This window comes from Carex rostrata, chromosome 11 (assembly GCF_964058835.1).
Source record: "Carex rostrata chromosome 11, lpCarRost1.2, whole genome shotgun sequence".
In the NCBI taxonomy this organism is placed as follows: Eukaryota; Viridiplantae; Streptophyta; class Magnoliopsida; order Poales; family Cyperaceae; genus Carex; species Carex rostrata.
The window spans coordinates 11,260,598-11,277,961 of record NC_135928.1 but is presented as its reverse complement, the minus strand read 5'-3'; the positions used below and the strand labels follow the sequence as shown (position 1 = coordinate 11,277,961).

The 17,364-nt window shown below is 37.4% G+C and overlaps 2 protein-coding genes and 1 long non-coding RNA gene across 3 annotated transcripts; 2 read left to right on the top strand and 1 right to left on the bottom strand.

The window, feature by feature from the left end:
- Positions 1-6,996: 6,996 nt before the first annotated feature.
- On the top strand, positions 6,997-8,856 carry LOC144561578 (putative aquaporin TIP1-1). The gene is made up of 3 exons (XM_078310576.1): positions 6,997-7,179; positions 7,722-8,090; positions 8,434-8,856. Exons 1-3 carry the CDS (start codon positions 7,047-7,049, stop codon positions 8,649-8,651), a joined length of 720 nt encoding a protein of 239 aa, XP_078166702.1. The 5' UTR covers positions 6,997-7,046; the 3' UTR covers positions 8,652-8,856.
- Positions 8,857-9,630: 774 nt separating this feature from the next.
- Positions 9,631-13,971, bottom strand: LOC144561579 (uncharacterized). The gene is made up of 2 exons (XR_013513887.1): positions 13,845-13,971; positions 9,631-9,795 (listed from the first exon to the last, which is right to left on the bottom strand). It is a non-coding gene; the product is annotated as an uncharacterized LOC144561579 (long non-coding RNA).
- Positions 13,794-14,981, top strand: LOC144561576 (polygalacturonase inhibitor 1-like). Its single transcript, XM_078310575.1, has 2 exons — positions 13,794-14,391; positions 14,504-14,981. Exons 1-2 carry the CDS (start codon positions 13,841-13,843, stop codon positions 14,784-14,786), a joined length of 834 nt encoding a protein of 277 aa, XP_078166701.1. The 5' UTR covers positions 13,794-13,840; the 3' UTR covers positions 14,787-14,981.
- Positions 14,982-17,364: the final 2,383 nt, after the last annotated feature.

Sequence of the window (17,364 nt, the reverse complement as noted above, 5' to 3'; positions counted from 1 at the left end):
CTTCATAGAAGGTTCCAGTATATCGTGACATTCGGGCCGGAGAGAGCAGTTGAATGTACATGCAGAGGTATCCAATTAACTGGAATTCCGTGCGCTCATGTGTTAGTTGTCTGTCGCCAAAAAAACTGGTCACCCGACTTATTTGTTGACCACCGGTATAGGGTGGACTACCTTTTGAGTACTTGGAATGCTGTATTTGTTCCTTATGGCAATCCTGAAAATTGGCCTGCGACCACTACTCCTAAAATTGAGCCAAACAAAGATTGGATACGGCGTGGTAGGAGAAAACACATCCGTCATGTAATGACCATGGATGAAATGCAAGGTAGGCGACAGGGGCACCGTCCTCGCCGTTCCACTACTGATAGGCAGAGTCGAGGTATGTAACATTCAACCTTGAAAAATGGTTACATTTCATTCCAATATTGAACAGGTTATTAAGTAACATATGTGGGATGCAGATGCTCATAACGCAGCAAATGCAGCAGAAAACGAACGAGTCATGGCAGAGTCAAGCGGATTGCGAGGGGCGCGGCGAAGCACATCCAGAAGCCGTACAGCTGACCGTGAAAATGCAACTATGATGTTTAGGGAGGCAATGGGAGAAAGACTGTCAGGAGGAGAGGCGGTTGGGATGCAAGGGCCTTCAGGTACTACCCAGCGAAGAAGGAGCACATCTCAAGCTGGAAGAAGGAGCACATCTCAAGCAGGACATCGTCAAGAAGATGCAGTTCAACCAGCTAGAAGGAGCACATCTGGCGCAGGACCATCTGGGACAGCATACCAGCAAGAAGAAACAGTGCAACCAGCCAGAAGGAGCACATCATCATGGGGATCTGGACGATTACTAGGATTCCAATTTCTTCGAAGTCGTAGAAATTAACATCAGTGCTCTTTCATAGTAATGCACTATTTGAAAGTATTGTGAACAATTTTTATTTTGAGGTTTGTATTAACTTTATTTGTATATGTATGAACGTTTTTTTTCTAATTATTATTTTGTAAATTGTAGACGAGAAGGATGGACAACAATACTAGAGGAAAGAGCGAGGAAAACAAAAACCCCACATGTTGCTTTTGCGGAAAGACTAGAAGTGACTGTCCGAGACAACTGCATATATATGAATTTTTTAACCGGAATGACATATCTGATGATGATTTTGTAGAAAACCACTACGGTTATGGATCAAAGAAAGAAGAAACTAATGTAGCGACGCCGCCTAAGGCTAAGACCAAGACTAAGACTCGTGTACCTTCAAAGATGAAGGAAAAAATTTTCTAAACTACAAGGAATAGTACATTTCTCACTTCGTTATGCATGTAGTTCGATTTGTATTTGAAGTTCAATTTAAATTAGTTCTAACTGTTAAGTTAGAAGTTTGTATGAACTTAATTTGTACTTGTCGTATTATTGTATTTGGAGAATATGTTTTATTGTGTGAACTCAATTTGTACTTGTCGTATTATTGTATTTGGAGAATATGTTTGTATGAACTCAATTTGTACTTGTCGTATTATTGTATGAACTTAATTTTATTGTGTACTTGTCGTATTAATTTGATGTGTATTTGGAGAATATGTTTTAAAGTAAATACCAAAATAGTAAATCTAAACTGCAAATCGTAATAAAACATAACGAAACATAATAACACATAAGAAAAACATAATAACTCCAAACATACTAAAACATAATAAAACTAATCTAAACTAAAACAATAACTGCAAATAAGATCTATCTCAAATATACTCTGAAGGGCTAAACCGGTGAGGTGGTTGACCTCTATTTTCCCTACTGAAATTCCTTTGACGCCAGTCTTGCCACTGTAGTTCTGCACCTTGCGCTCTACGAGCTGGTGTAACCATCTCCTCGGGCTCGGCCTGTGCGCTCATCGTGAGTGCTACACTCCATGGATCTCTGGGCTCGGCCGTGTAGGTAGCTGGCGGTGGCGGTGGGGTCTGGAATAGGGACTCTACAAACTGAGATGCACAGTCAGTCTGAGTCCCGCTCCCAGAAGCCTCCCAGTCATGAGGCATCGGTGGATACGGCTGACCCGGAGAGGCGGCTGTATCCCACTGATCAGCTGGAGGTAAATCTGAAAGGCTGAAAGTGAACCTCTCATCATCCTGCTCAGGCTGGATCTCCGGAGACTCGTGCTGCTCAGGTGGTGGCGGCATGTATGCAGGACCCTACAAGGATACCAATAACATAGTAAATTTTTACTGAATCTTTACCTAAAATAAAGAAATAAATAAAATAAAGTATCATATACCGGGGGAAGAACTGGACGTCCATGCTCGTCACGGTAGGCGTGCCAACCGGTCATAGTAAGTACGAAATGATGATAGTCCCACCCTGGCTGCTCTGTCGGGGTCGGTGGCATCTCACTGGTTTGAACAGGTGGCGCATCAGGCTCATCCGATTTTATCTTGCGCCAATCAATATTCTCTCCAGCGTCTCGTAGCATAGTGACCAGCTTTGCCTCGTGGCCGTTGTCCTCAATACAAGGGGCAACCAAGTTCAACATCGCATGCCCGACTGCTCTGTAGCCTACTTTTCCAAGACAGACGATTGAACGCGCGGCACCTTTAAGCGCTACCAGCAGCTAAAAAAAAACAAGGCTAGATTTAGTAAAAATTAAGCAAAATAGTTCATATTTCTCAAAATTATGCATTACCTGACGAGCACCTTTCCGACCAGTGGGGGTATAACCATCATCTGAGAATATCTTCCCGCGAAGAAAATTGCCGTAATCTCCCTCTAGATAAACCGAGGCCATGCAGACACGTACGTACCAAGCCTCGTATCTCAGTAGAGGATCTCCCTGGAACTGCACCCCATCCTCCGGCATGTGCCACAAGTTGGCAATCATATTTCTGGCCATTCCGTAGTGTATTTCGTAAAACATACTCCAATCTCTGCCGGGGTGATTGCCGTGCGTCATCCTGTAATTAATATGTTAGTTGCAAAGTCAGTAACCAATGTTCACTACTAAATAATAGAATAACATAACTTACCCGTGTAGCCTCCTGATCTCAGATCTCGGGACGTCTGGATCTGTGGGGATGAGTGGAGGATATCCAAACTGACGGAGCACCCGGTCCGGATAGTGGAACTCCACTATCCAGAAGCACACCAGTGGACCCCTGTATAGCCACACCGCCGAATCATCTGCTACAGTATGCGGCAGCCTCCCCTCACTGTATAGCTCCTGGTACGGAGTCCAGGTCACCTGCGTGTCACCCAGGCTCTGAATCTGTCCTCGGACCAGCCTGATACCTACTGGTTTTCCGTGAGGCTGGTTCTTGTACAGGTGATGTCCATAAAATTTCTTGCCAAATGCATGACAGTCTTCATTCGTGGGAACTCCCCATTCTGGCGATTCATTCAGCACAGGTACCCCCACCGGTATCCGTGACCATGCCCAGTGCTGCAGTAAAATTACTGGCCCGTACATAACCTTCTGTTTCTTCTGTAATTTGAAGAATATTAGCCATCACATAGATGTTCAAAAATTTAAAATAAGATAAGAAGAACTTACTGACCTGACAACTTTGGTACAAGTTGAAGTAAAGATGTGCCAGGACTGCCCCACCCCAGTTGTACTTTTTATCCGGCTCAAGGTCCCGCACCAGCTCCAGATACATCAGCGGGACAGTATCACCGCTCGAATCAGGGAACATAATACAACCAAATAGGTCCATCAGGAAGGCCCGTGTATATCTGTAATATTAAAATTAGAAGGTAACTCATTTTTCGACATTAATTATAGTACAATTTAAATTTATTTCCTGATAGTTTTTTGAGTACCTCTGAATCTCGAGCTCCGTGGCATGCCGATCCAGACCTCCCGCAAACAGAGCTCGCAGCTTCGTCTTCTTGATAGCGTATCTCGACTTCCCATTATAATCCCGTATATCTCCTTCAGCTCCCAACAGCTCTGCGAGTCTGACATTGATCATGTCATCATCCTGCTCAAGGGGGTCAGATATGCCACCAACAGGCTCACCCTGGATGGGCAGCCCCCATAGGACACTAACGTCCTGGAGAGTCACTGTCATCTCTCCGAACGGTAGGTGGAACGTCTGAGTCTCAGGGCGCCATCGCTCTACTAGTCCTGCAATGAGGGACCCATTAATGGCCTTAGTCTCCGTCTCCATAATATCGACCAAATGATGCAATCCCAAATTCTGCAGATACTGGTCCATCAACGGGTGGTACTGTATACTAGGATGCCGACTCCTGGCATCTACAGTGTCCTCACTCTGTGTTGAAAGAAGTAAATAACATAAAAAACTGAAAATACGACAACTCCACAAAATTTAAACTTAAAAAAGTAATCAAGTACCTCAATAGACGCCAGTGAAACTCGGTGCTCTGCGTGAGTCATCCATAACAGAGGACTGAAATGTTCCGTGCTGTTATCGGGAATTGGCTCAAGATCAGGGTCCGGTGGTGGTACTCTCCTAGGCCGTCCCCGTCCCCTAGCCGCCATCCTACGTTAAAAAAAAATTAGACATGCTACAATTGGGTACAATTCACTAATTGCGGTAAAAATTTGTTAAATTAGACTAATATGCAAAAAATTGGATTATTCGGGTAAAATAAACTCAAATGAATTTTCTATATGAAAGTGAAAGCTACATTAATTCATTATTTATAATAAAATAATTAAATCTAGTATAATTACATAACTAATAGAAATGCTTTATCACTGAAATATGTGTTGCCATTTAATATGGGTCATTTTATTCCTAACTATTATTAAATAAAATGTTAAAGAGTTATTGTATTTGTTATTGTATTTTAATTTATTAGTTAACTATTACAATGGTTTATATATATACAGTCACACGGTTAGGATATAAAAATTTGTAACTATATAATAAATTAGAAGTCATTTTAATTAATCTTACACTTAATAAGATCACAACAAATTCTCTTAAAAATAATTACTCAACAACATAATTTTAGTATTTTACCGTAACATGTAAGAAATAAAGAAATTCAACTAATTAATCACAATTCTCACAATTCATGAAATTGGACCAATGCAAACAATTCAACTAATTAATCACAATACATATATTACATTATATTATATATACAATTCAACTAATGCAAACAATTCAACTAATTTTAAAAATACCCAAAACGTAAAAAAAAAATCATGGTCCTAATTTAAAAAAAGATCTAATATTGTTGTACAAGAATATTTACTAAAACTTTACCAAGACAAGGAAAAAAGATACTCTGTAAAAGGTAAGAAAGTATCATTTTTTTTCCTTTTGCTCATTAGCAAAAACCAACCTTTTGTCCTATTGAAATTACTCTATGCAAACAATAACTACAATTTTGGTAGTGTACTAGTGTTTAACTAACAAAGGAGATTCATAACAGAAATGGACAAATACAACATTGTAATTCTTCACAAACAAACAAATAATGCTGCAGAGCAATAGATACGAATCTTATAATTACACAAGTTTAAAAATTCTCTAATATAAGAAGCTATTAAAAAAAAAAATTACATACTCATGTTCCCTAAAATACAAACAAATTATGGTTTTACATTATGCACATAACTCCAAATTTAATCTCCAAGTCTCCAACCATTGCATTCTTTTAAAAATTCTTACATACATCTATTTCTTATTCTAACATACTCCAAATTTATGCTGGATTCACTTTTCAAATATACATAATTGATTTTTTTTCCTAGTTAAAAAAAACTCTGTATTGGACAAAAATTGAATATTTGAATAATTACTTTTCCAACTTCCTTTGATATTTATAGCAAGTGCTCTAAATTTTTGGTCTACATAATAAGTGATCTAAAATTGTAAATTGTACAAGGTACATCATTAATTATAGCATTAGTCCTTAATTTTATTTGATTGTTTATTTCAAAACAACTAAAAACTAAATTTATTAAAACCTACATATGTTTAATAAATGATTAAATAATATATAATATGTCACATGAACACATCATAAACATCAAGAAACTTATCATGACACTAAAAAATAATTTCGGATTCTATGCTTCTTTTCTCCGAAAACAATTTTCAAATAAAGTCACTTGCATTTCAAAAGACTCCAAAAACATCAATAATATAATATGCTTCTTCTCTCCAAAAAAAATTATATTAATCATAATCAATTATTAGTATTCATATACTTAATATAGTTTACTTGTAATATTACGTCTTTTAAAAAAATAAAAATAAAAAACATACCTCCTAACAAATTTTTCATAAATTTACCGAACACCTACATTCTAAAATTTCTCATAAATTAAACCTTGGTCATTTAAATTCCTACAAACTATACAAAAATGCAATACCTCCTACATCTAATTCTACAATATTTTCAACCTCAAACCACTAATTTTTTTATTGCAATCAAAATTCAAACTAAACTAACTAATTAAGAGGAAAATCAAACTAAACTAATTGAAAGAGGAAACTAACAAATTAACAATCGAAAATCGAGACTCTGATCAGCCACCTCTGCTGGTTCACCGGCCACCACTGCCACCTTGCAATGTAGAGAGGAAGGGAAGAATCGACCGGGCCGGACCAACAATGGAGTAGGGCGGAGCAAGAAGAGAGCAACGGGTAGGTTTTGGCGGAGGAAGGGAGTGCTGGCGGGTGGGATTCGGCGGAGCAAGGGGCCAACGCGCGGACAGAGGTCAGGTCAGGGTTTGGAGAAGAAAGAGTGCTTCAAGATCTGTGTTTCGGATCTGAAAATAAAGGGGTCGGCCCGCGGATAATATCCGCGCTTGGAAGCAAAAATTCGGAGCCGCGGGTTTGCTTCAAGATTCGTGTGCCGCGGGGGGTAATTTACAGTCCGGGGCGCGGATAATATCCGCGGGGGGGAATTAATATTCCGGGGCGCGGATATTATCCGCGGGGGGGGTATTTTTAGAAATTTCTTGATATTCTGGTTATTTTTATTAATTTTATTTATTATTTGGGTATTTTTAAAAAAATCGGCAATCCTAGTCAAGGAGAGAGAGAGAGAGAGAGAGAGAGAGAGAGAGAGAATGGCGATATCAAGGATAGCATTAGGAACGAAAGAGGAGGCGACGCACTCGGCAGCGCTCAAGGCAGCATTTTCGGAGTTTATCTCCACATTTATCTTTGTCTTTGCTGGCCAGGGCTCCGTCATGGCTTTCAGTACGTCACCTCTTTGTTTCATTTTGCCAATTTGGGGGTTCGGAGTTCGGACCACCAATTGGCTAATTTTGTTTTTTAGCAGCTGATGCCATTACTGCTACAAGGAAATGACTAAATATGAGTCCAATTCATAGTGACAAATAAATTATTCGGGTTCCCTTCGGCAAGGTCAAAAATTCGTGATTCGGAAATAATTCAGGTATAATTCGGGAATGATTCGGAATTATCTAGATTAGAGATTTCAGTCTTCCAAGAGAGCAAAAAAAGAAAAACCAAAAAAAAATGTTCTCGGGAACTTTCGCGAATAGTTCGTAAAATTCACGAATTATTCAGGTTTAATTTGGTCAACCGAATAATTCGGCTTTCGGTTCGGCATCACCCAAAAAACAAATTATTCGGGTTTAATTCGCGAATCTTGTGACTATGGTCCAATTCACCCAATGTAATCCTAATTCATTGCATTTAATAGCACTGATAAAAATCTTATCTAAGAAACTTGTGATTTTGACATTCAATTAACTGATACTTGAGATCTCCTTTAGGCAAATTGACTGGAGGAAAAGAAACCAACCCTGCTGGTCTGATAACCTCAGCACTAGCAAATGCATTTTCACTTGTTGTGGCAGTGTCTGTTGGGGCCAACATCTCGGGTGGTCATGTCAACCCTGCTGTGACCTTGGGTCTCTTCTTCGGTGGCAAAATTACATTTATTCGGGGTCTAATCTACTGGATTGCTCAACTGCTCGGTGCTACTTTTGCATGCCTCGTACTTCTCTTTTGTACCGGTGGCATTCCCATTGGCACATTCAAGCTTTCTGGAGTGGATTCCACTCAGGGGCTTGTGCTTGAGGCTGTCATGACCTTCGGTTTGGTCTTGACTGTATTTGCTACTGCAGTGGACTCAAAAAAAGGTAAGTTATCCGTATGAACTGTTAACTTAGTTAAAAATTTGTTCTGATGTTCTAATGCATAACCAATAGTTAAAAGGTAAAAGCTTACAAGTATTGTAGGGCTCAGTACTGGTACATTTTGTATTGTACAAAAGTATCAACCATGTGGTAGCACAGATGCATATTTAATTTCTAGCCTTTGTGGTTGCCTAAAACATCAACCAAGCAGAAATAAATGGTTGCTCGATGGGGTTGGGTACTGCCTTCTAAATACTGTTAACTGAACTGACGATTAGTACATTGCTACAAAATCAATACCTGAAACTTAAAATGCTCAATTAACTGTGCACGTGACGATTGACAGGTAGCCTTGGTACGATTTCACCCATAGCTATTGGCTGTATCGTTGGGGCAAATATCCTAGCTGGAGCAGCTTTTGATGGTGCATCGATGAACCCGGCAGTGTCATTTGGGCCCGCACTTGTGACCTGGTCCTGGGAAAACCAGTGGGTCTACTGGGCTGGCCCACTTGCCGGTGCAGCAGTAGCTGCACTTGCTTATGAGCTCCTTTTTAAAGTTTAAGGCCTCACATTCATGATGAGCAGGTGGTTGCTGAACATGGCGTAGAAGGATGAATGATATGATATGACGGTAGGACTATTTTGATTTAAATAGCTAGATTTAGTCCTCTAATTTAGTTGGTGAAGTTTTGTGGGTAGAAGAAATTGTTTAGCTGTTTATGTAATTATTTGAATGAATACTTGTAGGCTCACAACTTTGATCTCAACTCTCTAGCGAAGCGTGCATAATTTTATTCACCTAAAAGGTATGCAACAATTCTTTTCTGGTAAATGACATATGATGATTTTTTAAAAGACAAACAAAAAGACGTAAGAAAACAAAGATGGAAAAAAAGGTGTAGTTGTAACTGAAGTGAGTGCCTAAACTATGGTATGTAAGAACTAGCTTGAGATTTTTTACGATGTCCAGAACTACGTTAAAGCTAACATATGGTTAAATTGAGATTTAGTTAAACCAGCCTTTAGATCAGGTTGAAGTTCAAATATACTCGAGTCTATGTTCATTGTTTAAGGACTGCGGAGTAGTCGGACGCTCACCGGATCTACTTTAGATTCGATGGGCTTCAGGACCAAGGGCGGATCTTAGTACATCCTAGGAGGTGCTAAGCCACTCCTATGACTGCAAAATTTTAATTATGTATATCAAAATTTTAAACTAGTGGTCTGAGTCGGTGCATGACTTGTCTCTGTTTTGAAAAAACCTTCACAAAGGCTGCGAAGTCCGCTTCGATTATTAAATCATCCTTATGCATATCCTGATGGACCAGGACCACTAGTTTAATCTTGTTGAAAATAGAATGTCAAATTTGGTTATCCCCGAGAGAAGAAAAAATTATACAGATTACAGATAGCTAGAACTATGTTCAGACTTACATTTCTCTTCAAAATTAATCACTAAAGTGCAAAAAAGGGAAATTGTTTGTTCTAAGCACCGCACATTTTTAAACTAAATCATGTAATAGTTAAACTTATATTAAGAATAATCAAATCAGTATCTCGTTTCAAGTAAGATGTTCATCACATATATAAGCCATGACTTGTGAGAGAGGAGAAAACATGCATGCGCACAAATAGAAAAAATAAAATAAAATAATCATTGTTCAAACCAACACAATAGAACAACCAAATCAACATTCTAGCGATGCCTTCAACAAAATATCAGTATTTATCATTCTTTTTTCTCTTCTCATTGCTCCAATACTCGCCTCAGCTACACCCTGTGACAAGGCCGATGAATCTCCAATCTTTGCCATCAAATCAGAGCTCAACAACCCACCTGGCCTCTCATCCTGGTCCTCGAACACCTCATGTTGAAATGTCTACGTGTTCAATTTAAAGCTGAGACGACTGAATATAAAATTATATTTCATTATGGATAGAACATTATGTTAAAAACCATTGCATGAATAAAACTAGCTCGAGATAGTTTAAGCTGTCCAGAACTCAACGGGTTCATGTAAAGCCTGACACAATATAGGCTGTGCAACAGGATGTGTGGTATGTAGATCAACTGGTACCAAAACAGCTAGGCACCCGATGTTTCAATGTTTTTTTTTTCTTGAAGGTTGTCAACAAAGCGCCGATCAACAGATGTATTGATAAAAGAGAGTTAATTACATAGTATAGTAATTACATCGTACTATTTATGAAATAAAAGCTCTAGTAATGTACAATAGAGCATGCTGGTTAGTGGTTACTGTGAAAACACAGTAATGGGATTGTGTTTAATGATAGAAGGATGCTACCAAGAATAGTTGTTGAGGGAATAGTGCATGGATTTGAGATATATGTGGATAAAGTATTGCTAAGAATTCATTAGGTAGCAAAGCAGTGGAGTGTAACTGCTGTTGATGTTCTTGCTGGATGTATTTTAATATAATCCATTTGGCAGCCGCTGTCAAATTTTCAAAAAAAAATAAAATAAATTAAAATAAGGGGATAAATAGAGATTTAGTTAAACTAGCCTTTAGGTCAGATTGAAGCATTAAATATACTCGAGTGTATGTTCAAGACAGATGCTGTAATGCTGGGCCATTTGCGGGTGAGATGGCAAAAAAAGCTTAATGGGCCCGGTCATACCTGCCTGACTCGTCCTTTATCCGGTCGGCCCGGCTCTGTAATGGATCAGGTAAGATCGGGCCCAGAGACAGACCAGATTAGACCTGGGCTTATACCGAAGCCCACAGGTAGCCCATTGGGTCTCTATGTTAAAATAAACAAGCAGCAGGCCAGCAACCTAGGGTTTTGTAATTTGGATCCTCTTTCTCGTTCTCTGTCACTCTCCCCGTCTCTCTTTCGCCTCTCTGCATCACTCCGTGTCTCCGCCAGATTGCCTAGGCCGCCACAACCGCAGCCAATAGATCACCGCCACTCTGCCAGATCGTCGCCGCTCCGCAAAATACCTGTGGGCTCGGCCCATTGCCATCCCTATTTGGGGGGAGGTCTGGAACCGAAAAAGGGCCTGCTAGCTAATATCCGAACCGGTTCTTCTGAATTTCTTCCAATGAAGTGAGAGGCTTCAATTATCACAGATACTCGAAGAGCTCGGAGTAAATTCGAATTGTAATCAAACTCAAATTCTTTGCCCCATCCAATTTTAGGCAACTTGATCTCTATAGATGAGTAGCTGAGAAGATACTCTGTCTAAAGAGTGCGCTGACAATTGACTCTCTCCAAACTCTCCACTTGCCTGAGACTGCCTATAAGTGGCAAATTTTGAAAGCCGCAAAAAAAAAAAAAAAAAAATATGAACATAAAGACAACAATGCATTGCATATGCACCACTAATGCGCAGACACGTGGCAAGGATTGGAAAAGGAAACCCAATCCTGTGCGAATTCGTATCCTGATCTGCATTAACTAAAAATGAATCTTTTGAGTTAATGTATTTGAACCGGTCTGATCAGCTTTGAGATTCATATAAATTAGATCCACACTAGAATTAAAGACCCCCTATGTTTTAGGTGGGAGGTCGGATGGACTCTGTTTATAATCGGACGGTTGATATCTATTAACTCAAAAGATGCTCTTTTGAGTTAATGTAGACTATGCGGACTCATCCTGTGCTTCGTCTCGTCTACCTTACAACCTCCGATTTGCTCGTATATTGCAACAATCTGATTTATTCTCTCAATCTCATCAGCGAAGTGCAGCTGTAAGCAGGGGTGGACGTATGATTTTTGTCAAAGAGTCAGGAAAAAAAAATCAACATAATAAGAAACAATAAAAATAGTAGTCTTACATAATAAAATATAACAAAAAAAATCATTTTAATTTTAAAAAACAACAAAGTTGGTCCAGATCTGTAAATTTTTATATAATTTCTATAAAAACAACAAAAATTTTCATTAACAGTTATTTTGGACTGATCTAACGGACTTTTCAGTTCCAGAAAATGACAAAATAATTTTAGAGAGAAATAAAATAGTAACTGGTTCTTATTTTTCCATTGAATTTCAAAATCTAAAAAAAGGAGCCTCATCTGGCTGTGTGTGGATCCACCTCTGACTGTAACCCTGTAACTTGTAAACAGAGGCATCTCATGAGTTATTTTATTGCTCGGCAAATTAAAAGATGGGTTATAATGTCTTAGTACAAAATATCTATAGCATAGATATTAAGACGTTAGAGCTAGACACGCTAGCTAGGGTTAGATAAGAGATATTTCAAGCTGCCCAACACATCAGATTTATCCAACTAAAATCGCTTTTGTTACACCTGTCTAGTTTCCAAAAAAAAAAAATCGCTTTTGTTTGCGATGTGGTCCGGTTGAATATGAATATGAATTTTGACTAACCCGTTAAGTCGGGTTGAATTGTGAATTTGCCTTTAGAAAGTTCGATGTTAACCAACCCACTTGTATTGAAGCATATTTTTTTCACCATATATTTATTAATGAGCTAACTATTTAATTCTTATTAATTCGTATATGCTTAATTATTTTTATGTAGTTTAATTTGAGTTAGCATTTATATATTTTTTTTAGATGTAATTAATGTTGTTAACATATTATATATTAATTAAAATTCAACAAGAATATATGAAACGTTCAATAAAATGACAATCCATTTATGATTTAATCCGTACATTGCATATAAAAAATTAAGTGAGTTTGATAGATTGGATAGTCATAAAGAAGTTCATGACTCTATTTTTTGTATCTTCACTTTTCAACTTTCTAATAACAAAAAATTTTAAATTTATATATCAAAATAAAATCATTAGATGTGATCTATATTATTTTCTATATATTCACACAAAAAATTATTACTTTTCAGTTTTGTTTTTATATTAATCAATAGCTGAAAAAAAATCAACGTTCAGAATTTATCTATATCAATGAATTTTGGTAAGCTCTTGATATTGATTAAAACAAAATTGAAATGTCATAATATTTTATATATACATAGAGAAAATAATATAGATCAAATAAAATCTAATAATTTTCTTTTAATATTTGTGTTTAAAAGTTTAAGTTATTAATGTTTAGCAATAAAGTCATAATGAAGGCAAAAAAATACAAGCATTTCAACCATCCTCTATAATTATTTAAAATTATGTCAGTTTGATTCAAATTTTAGATATGCATTTAAATCCAAGTAACTGAAGAGAAGATGGTGAAAAATGCACTGGTAATTAATTATTGGACTAAAAGAGCATCTGATCTTTCCGTGGTAGAATTTGGGAATATCATGTACAATGCGGCAGTCTAAAACCGTGTACAACTCCATCATATCCGTCCGTTTTACTGAAGCTTCCTGCATCATGAACCGCAATAACAAGAATCAGATGGTGGCTGTCTGGTTTGCACTCGGCAATGGTGTGTTGTGTTACCGTCAACTATCTCAACTCAGTGGGACGGACAATTAATGTCACGAAATGCAGGATCTTGTCTTCCATTATTAAATCATTCTTATCCAAATCCTGATGGACCAGTAGACCACCAGTTTGATCTCGTTGAAAAGAGAAAGGCAAAGTCCAATTTGGTCATCCTGGTAAGTGCAAAAAAAGGAACTGTTTGCTTAAGTACCGAACATTATTAAACTAAATTAAGTAATAGTAAATCTTGCATTAAGAAGAATCATATCAGTCTCTCGTTTCAAGTAAGAGGTTCATATCACATATATAAACCATGACACTCCAGGTCCTAGCTAGCCAACACAATAGAACAAATAAATCAAAATTCTAGCCATGCCTTCAACAAAATATCAGTATTTCTCATTCTTCTTTCTCCTCCTCACTAGTACTCCCATGCTCGCCTCGGCTGCGCGTTGCGACAAGGCAGACAAAGCTGCACTTATCGCCATCAAATCGGAGCTCAACAACCCGCCTGGCCTCTCATCCTGGACCTCAAACACCTCATGTTGCACATGGAATGGAATCGACTGTAATGCCACCACCGGTCGGGTCACATCTCTTGATATTTTTGCTCAAAACATCTCTGCTTCAATCCCTCCTTCCATTGCAAAACTCACTGCACTGCAGTCACTTAACGCCCCCTATAATCAGTTTTACGGTACAATACCTCCATTCCTTGGTCTTCTACCTGAGCTTACATTTCTTCGTCTTGACGGGAACTTGCTCACTGGTTCCATTCCCCCCACACTTACCATCTTAAACCTCTTGCTAGCAGGGAATCGCCTTACTGGCCCACTTCCTTCCTCCTTTGCAAAAGCAAATTTTGCTACTGTGATTTTATACGACAACCAACTTACAGGAGATGCATCTTTTCTCTTTGGCAGGTTTGTTTCAATCAATTGTCTTCAAATTAAAGCCTTATTTGTTGCTATAGACAAACATAAACATCCACAAACGAATTTTTTTAAAACTTTTGTACTTTTTTTTCGACTGCAGGGATAAGAGTCTCAATGCATTATACATGGAAAATAACAAATTTAGCTTCAATTTGACAAATGTGGAGATCCCAAAGGTTATGGACATTCTAGTTATCGATCATAACGAGATTTACGGCAGTCTACCGGCAGAGGTGGCTGAGAGAAAATGGTTGCAGTTTGACGTGAGCTACAACCAGTTATGCGGTCCCATTCCGCAGGCCCGGTACACCCACCATTTTGGTGCAAAACGTTTTGAACACAACAAGTGCCTCTGTGGTCCCCCGCTTGCGCCATGCAAGTAAACATTGTCCAAAACCTCAGACCCAATTATCAATGTCTGGCTTCTTCAAAGCCCCATTCTCTACAATAAGGTGTTGTTTTGAAGAATAGGCATAACAGGGAATTTTAATGGCTGGAGTATGTTGTCAGGCTATTACTGTTCCGATGATAAATTGTTTCATTTTATGCGCAATAATGTGACCTATCTGTTTCCCGTTCGATTCCGATAGCCCCGTTTCATTTGTAATCAACTGTTATTTAATAAATCTTGGCAAAGTTTTACTAAAAAAATTTCATCACAGTTATGCCCATGATATTATAACGTTAGCTCTAAATCACCGCAGGCAGCCTCTTTAGTTTTACGTACATTTTCTATTGAAATCAAATATTAAAAATTATTTCAAACCATGAAGGTTGTGACGAAGTAAAATGAAAAGAAGTTTATTACTCTTGGGCAGTGGAAAAAAAAATAAAGAACGCAAAGCCGGTGCAGCAGTTGTCGCACTTACTTTGAGCTCGGTTTTAAGGTCTAACATTCATGATGAGCACCTGGTTGTCGAACATCGCTAGCTAGATTTAGTCTCTAATTTAGTTGGTGAAATATTGTGGGTAGAAGACAACCAGGCTCACAACTTTTATCTCAACTAGCTAGCTAGCGATGCGTGCATAATGTTATCCGCTTAAAAGGTATGCAACAATTCATTTCATGTAAATGACATATGATGATTTTCCAAAAGACAAACAAAAAGGAGAAATAAAACAAAGATGGAAATGGTGTAGTGGTGGTGGTGTTGACCGATAATGGTGGAACTTATGACATTGATATTAATACTGACTGAGAGAACGAAAATATAATCTTGTGGTGTTGTTCATTGAAGCGAGTGCCTAAACTACGCCACGGTATGTAAGAACTAGCTCGAGATATTTTACGCTGCCCAGAACTATATATGTTAAAGATAAAAAATGGTTAAATTGAGATTAGTTAAACCAACCTTAATGTAGATCATGTTGAAGCTCAAAATGTACTCGTGTATGTTCATTGTTTAAGACGTGTGAAACAGGATCGCACGCAAAGCTTGGTTCATTTTGCAATTTTATTTCAGTAGCTGGACCATTTTGGGGGGGAGATCTAGAGCCGCAAAAAGGGCGCACTAATATCCGGACCGGCTCTTCTGAATTTGTCCCAATGAATTGTGAGAGGGCTTTCAACAAGATACGAGATATCTGCTGCAGTCTGCAGACATGGCTGCCTAAGCAAATTCAGATCAACAATCTACTTGGAGAGTTCAGATTAAATTCGAACCGTCAGTTGTAAATTGATATGGATTTTAAAGTTATTAACAGCTTATTAATGTCTCGTAAATTTTCAGCAAACTCGAATTCTTTACTCGATTTTATTTTAAACAATCAAATTAGAAACAGGCTCAAAACAATTGAGTCTATGCATGCTAAAAGATTAAAAAAAATAATAATAAGTAAAATAAGACGAAAATCTCAATTATGAAAGCCGAACAAGTATGAACATATCACATATGCCCCAATACCCCAATTCTGTGCCATCCACCGATACTGCTTATACATTGCAACAATCTGATCTATTCCCTCAATCTCATGATTCTCGAATGAAGTGCGACTGTAACTTGTAAACAGAGCTCTGGTTGAAGTTCTGTTAGGAAACTGTGATAAGATGCTTTTCAATTGTATTTTCATTTAGCTAGGATCAGTACCAGTGTGGTACCGATTCTAATTTGTATGATGCCGATAGATGTATCTGTAAGAACGCTTTATATTCAATACAAATCCTTGGTAGCATCTACCAAGTTTTTCAAAAAAAAAAAAAAAAATGTAAACAGAGACATCTCATGAGTTATTTATTGCTCGGCAAATTCAAAGATGGGTTAGATAAGAGAGATTTCATCCTGCCCAACATATCACATTTATCCAACTTAAAATTGTTTTTTTGAATATGAATATGAATCTTGACTAACCCGTTTAGTTTAGTCGGGTTGAATTGTGAATTTTGATTAACCAATCTTAACCAACCCACTAGTATTTAATATTAAATAACACATGTTCCTTAAATACATGTATGTCTAATTAATTAATTAAGTAATTGAATTCATAGAATTACGTATACAAACCAAGTAACCAATGACAAAATATTATGTTGATTGTTATCTATATCTTTGTAATTATTACAAATTTTCTGTGAGAGTTTGTCAATTAAAACATTTTTTTTTCACCAAATATTTATTGATGAACTAAGCATTTAATTCTTATTAATTTGTAGATAGTTAATTATTTTTATGTTATTTGAGTTAGCATTTATCTATATTTCCACATGTAATGCTGTTCACATATTAAATATTAAACTAAAGTTAACAAAATTATTCTAAATATTTCAAAAAAATAAATAAATCCATTTATTATTAAATTCTTATATTGCATATAATAATTAAATGAGTTTGATAAATTGAGGGTAGGTTTTGTTGTTATAAACAATTTCCAACATAATATAATTAAGTTGGGCTCATATTTTAGGCACATTTAAAGCCATGTGATTGAAGACAAGAGGCTGAAGATGACGATAATTTTTTATTG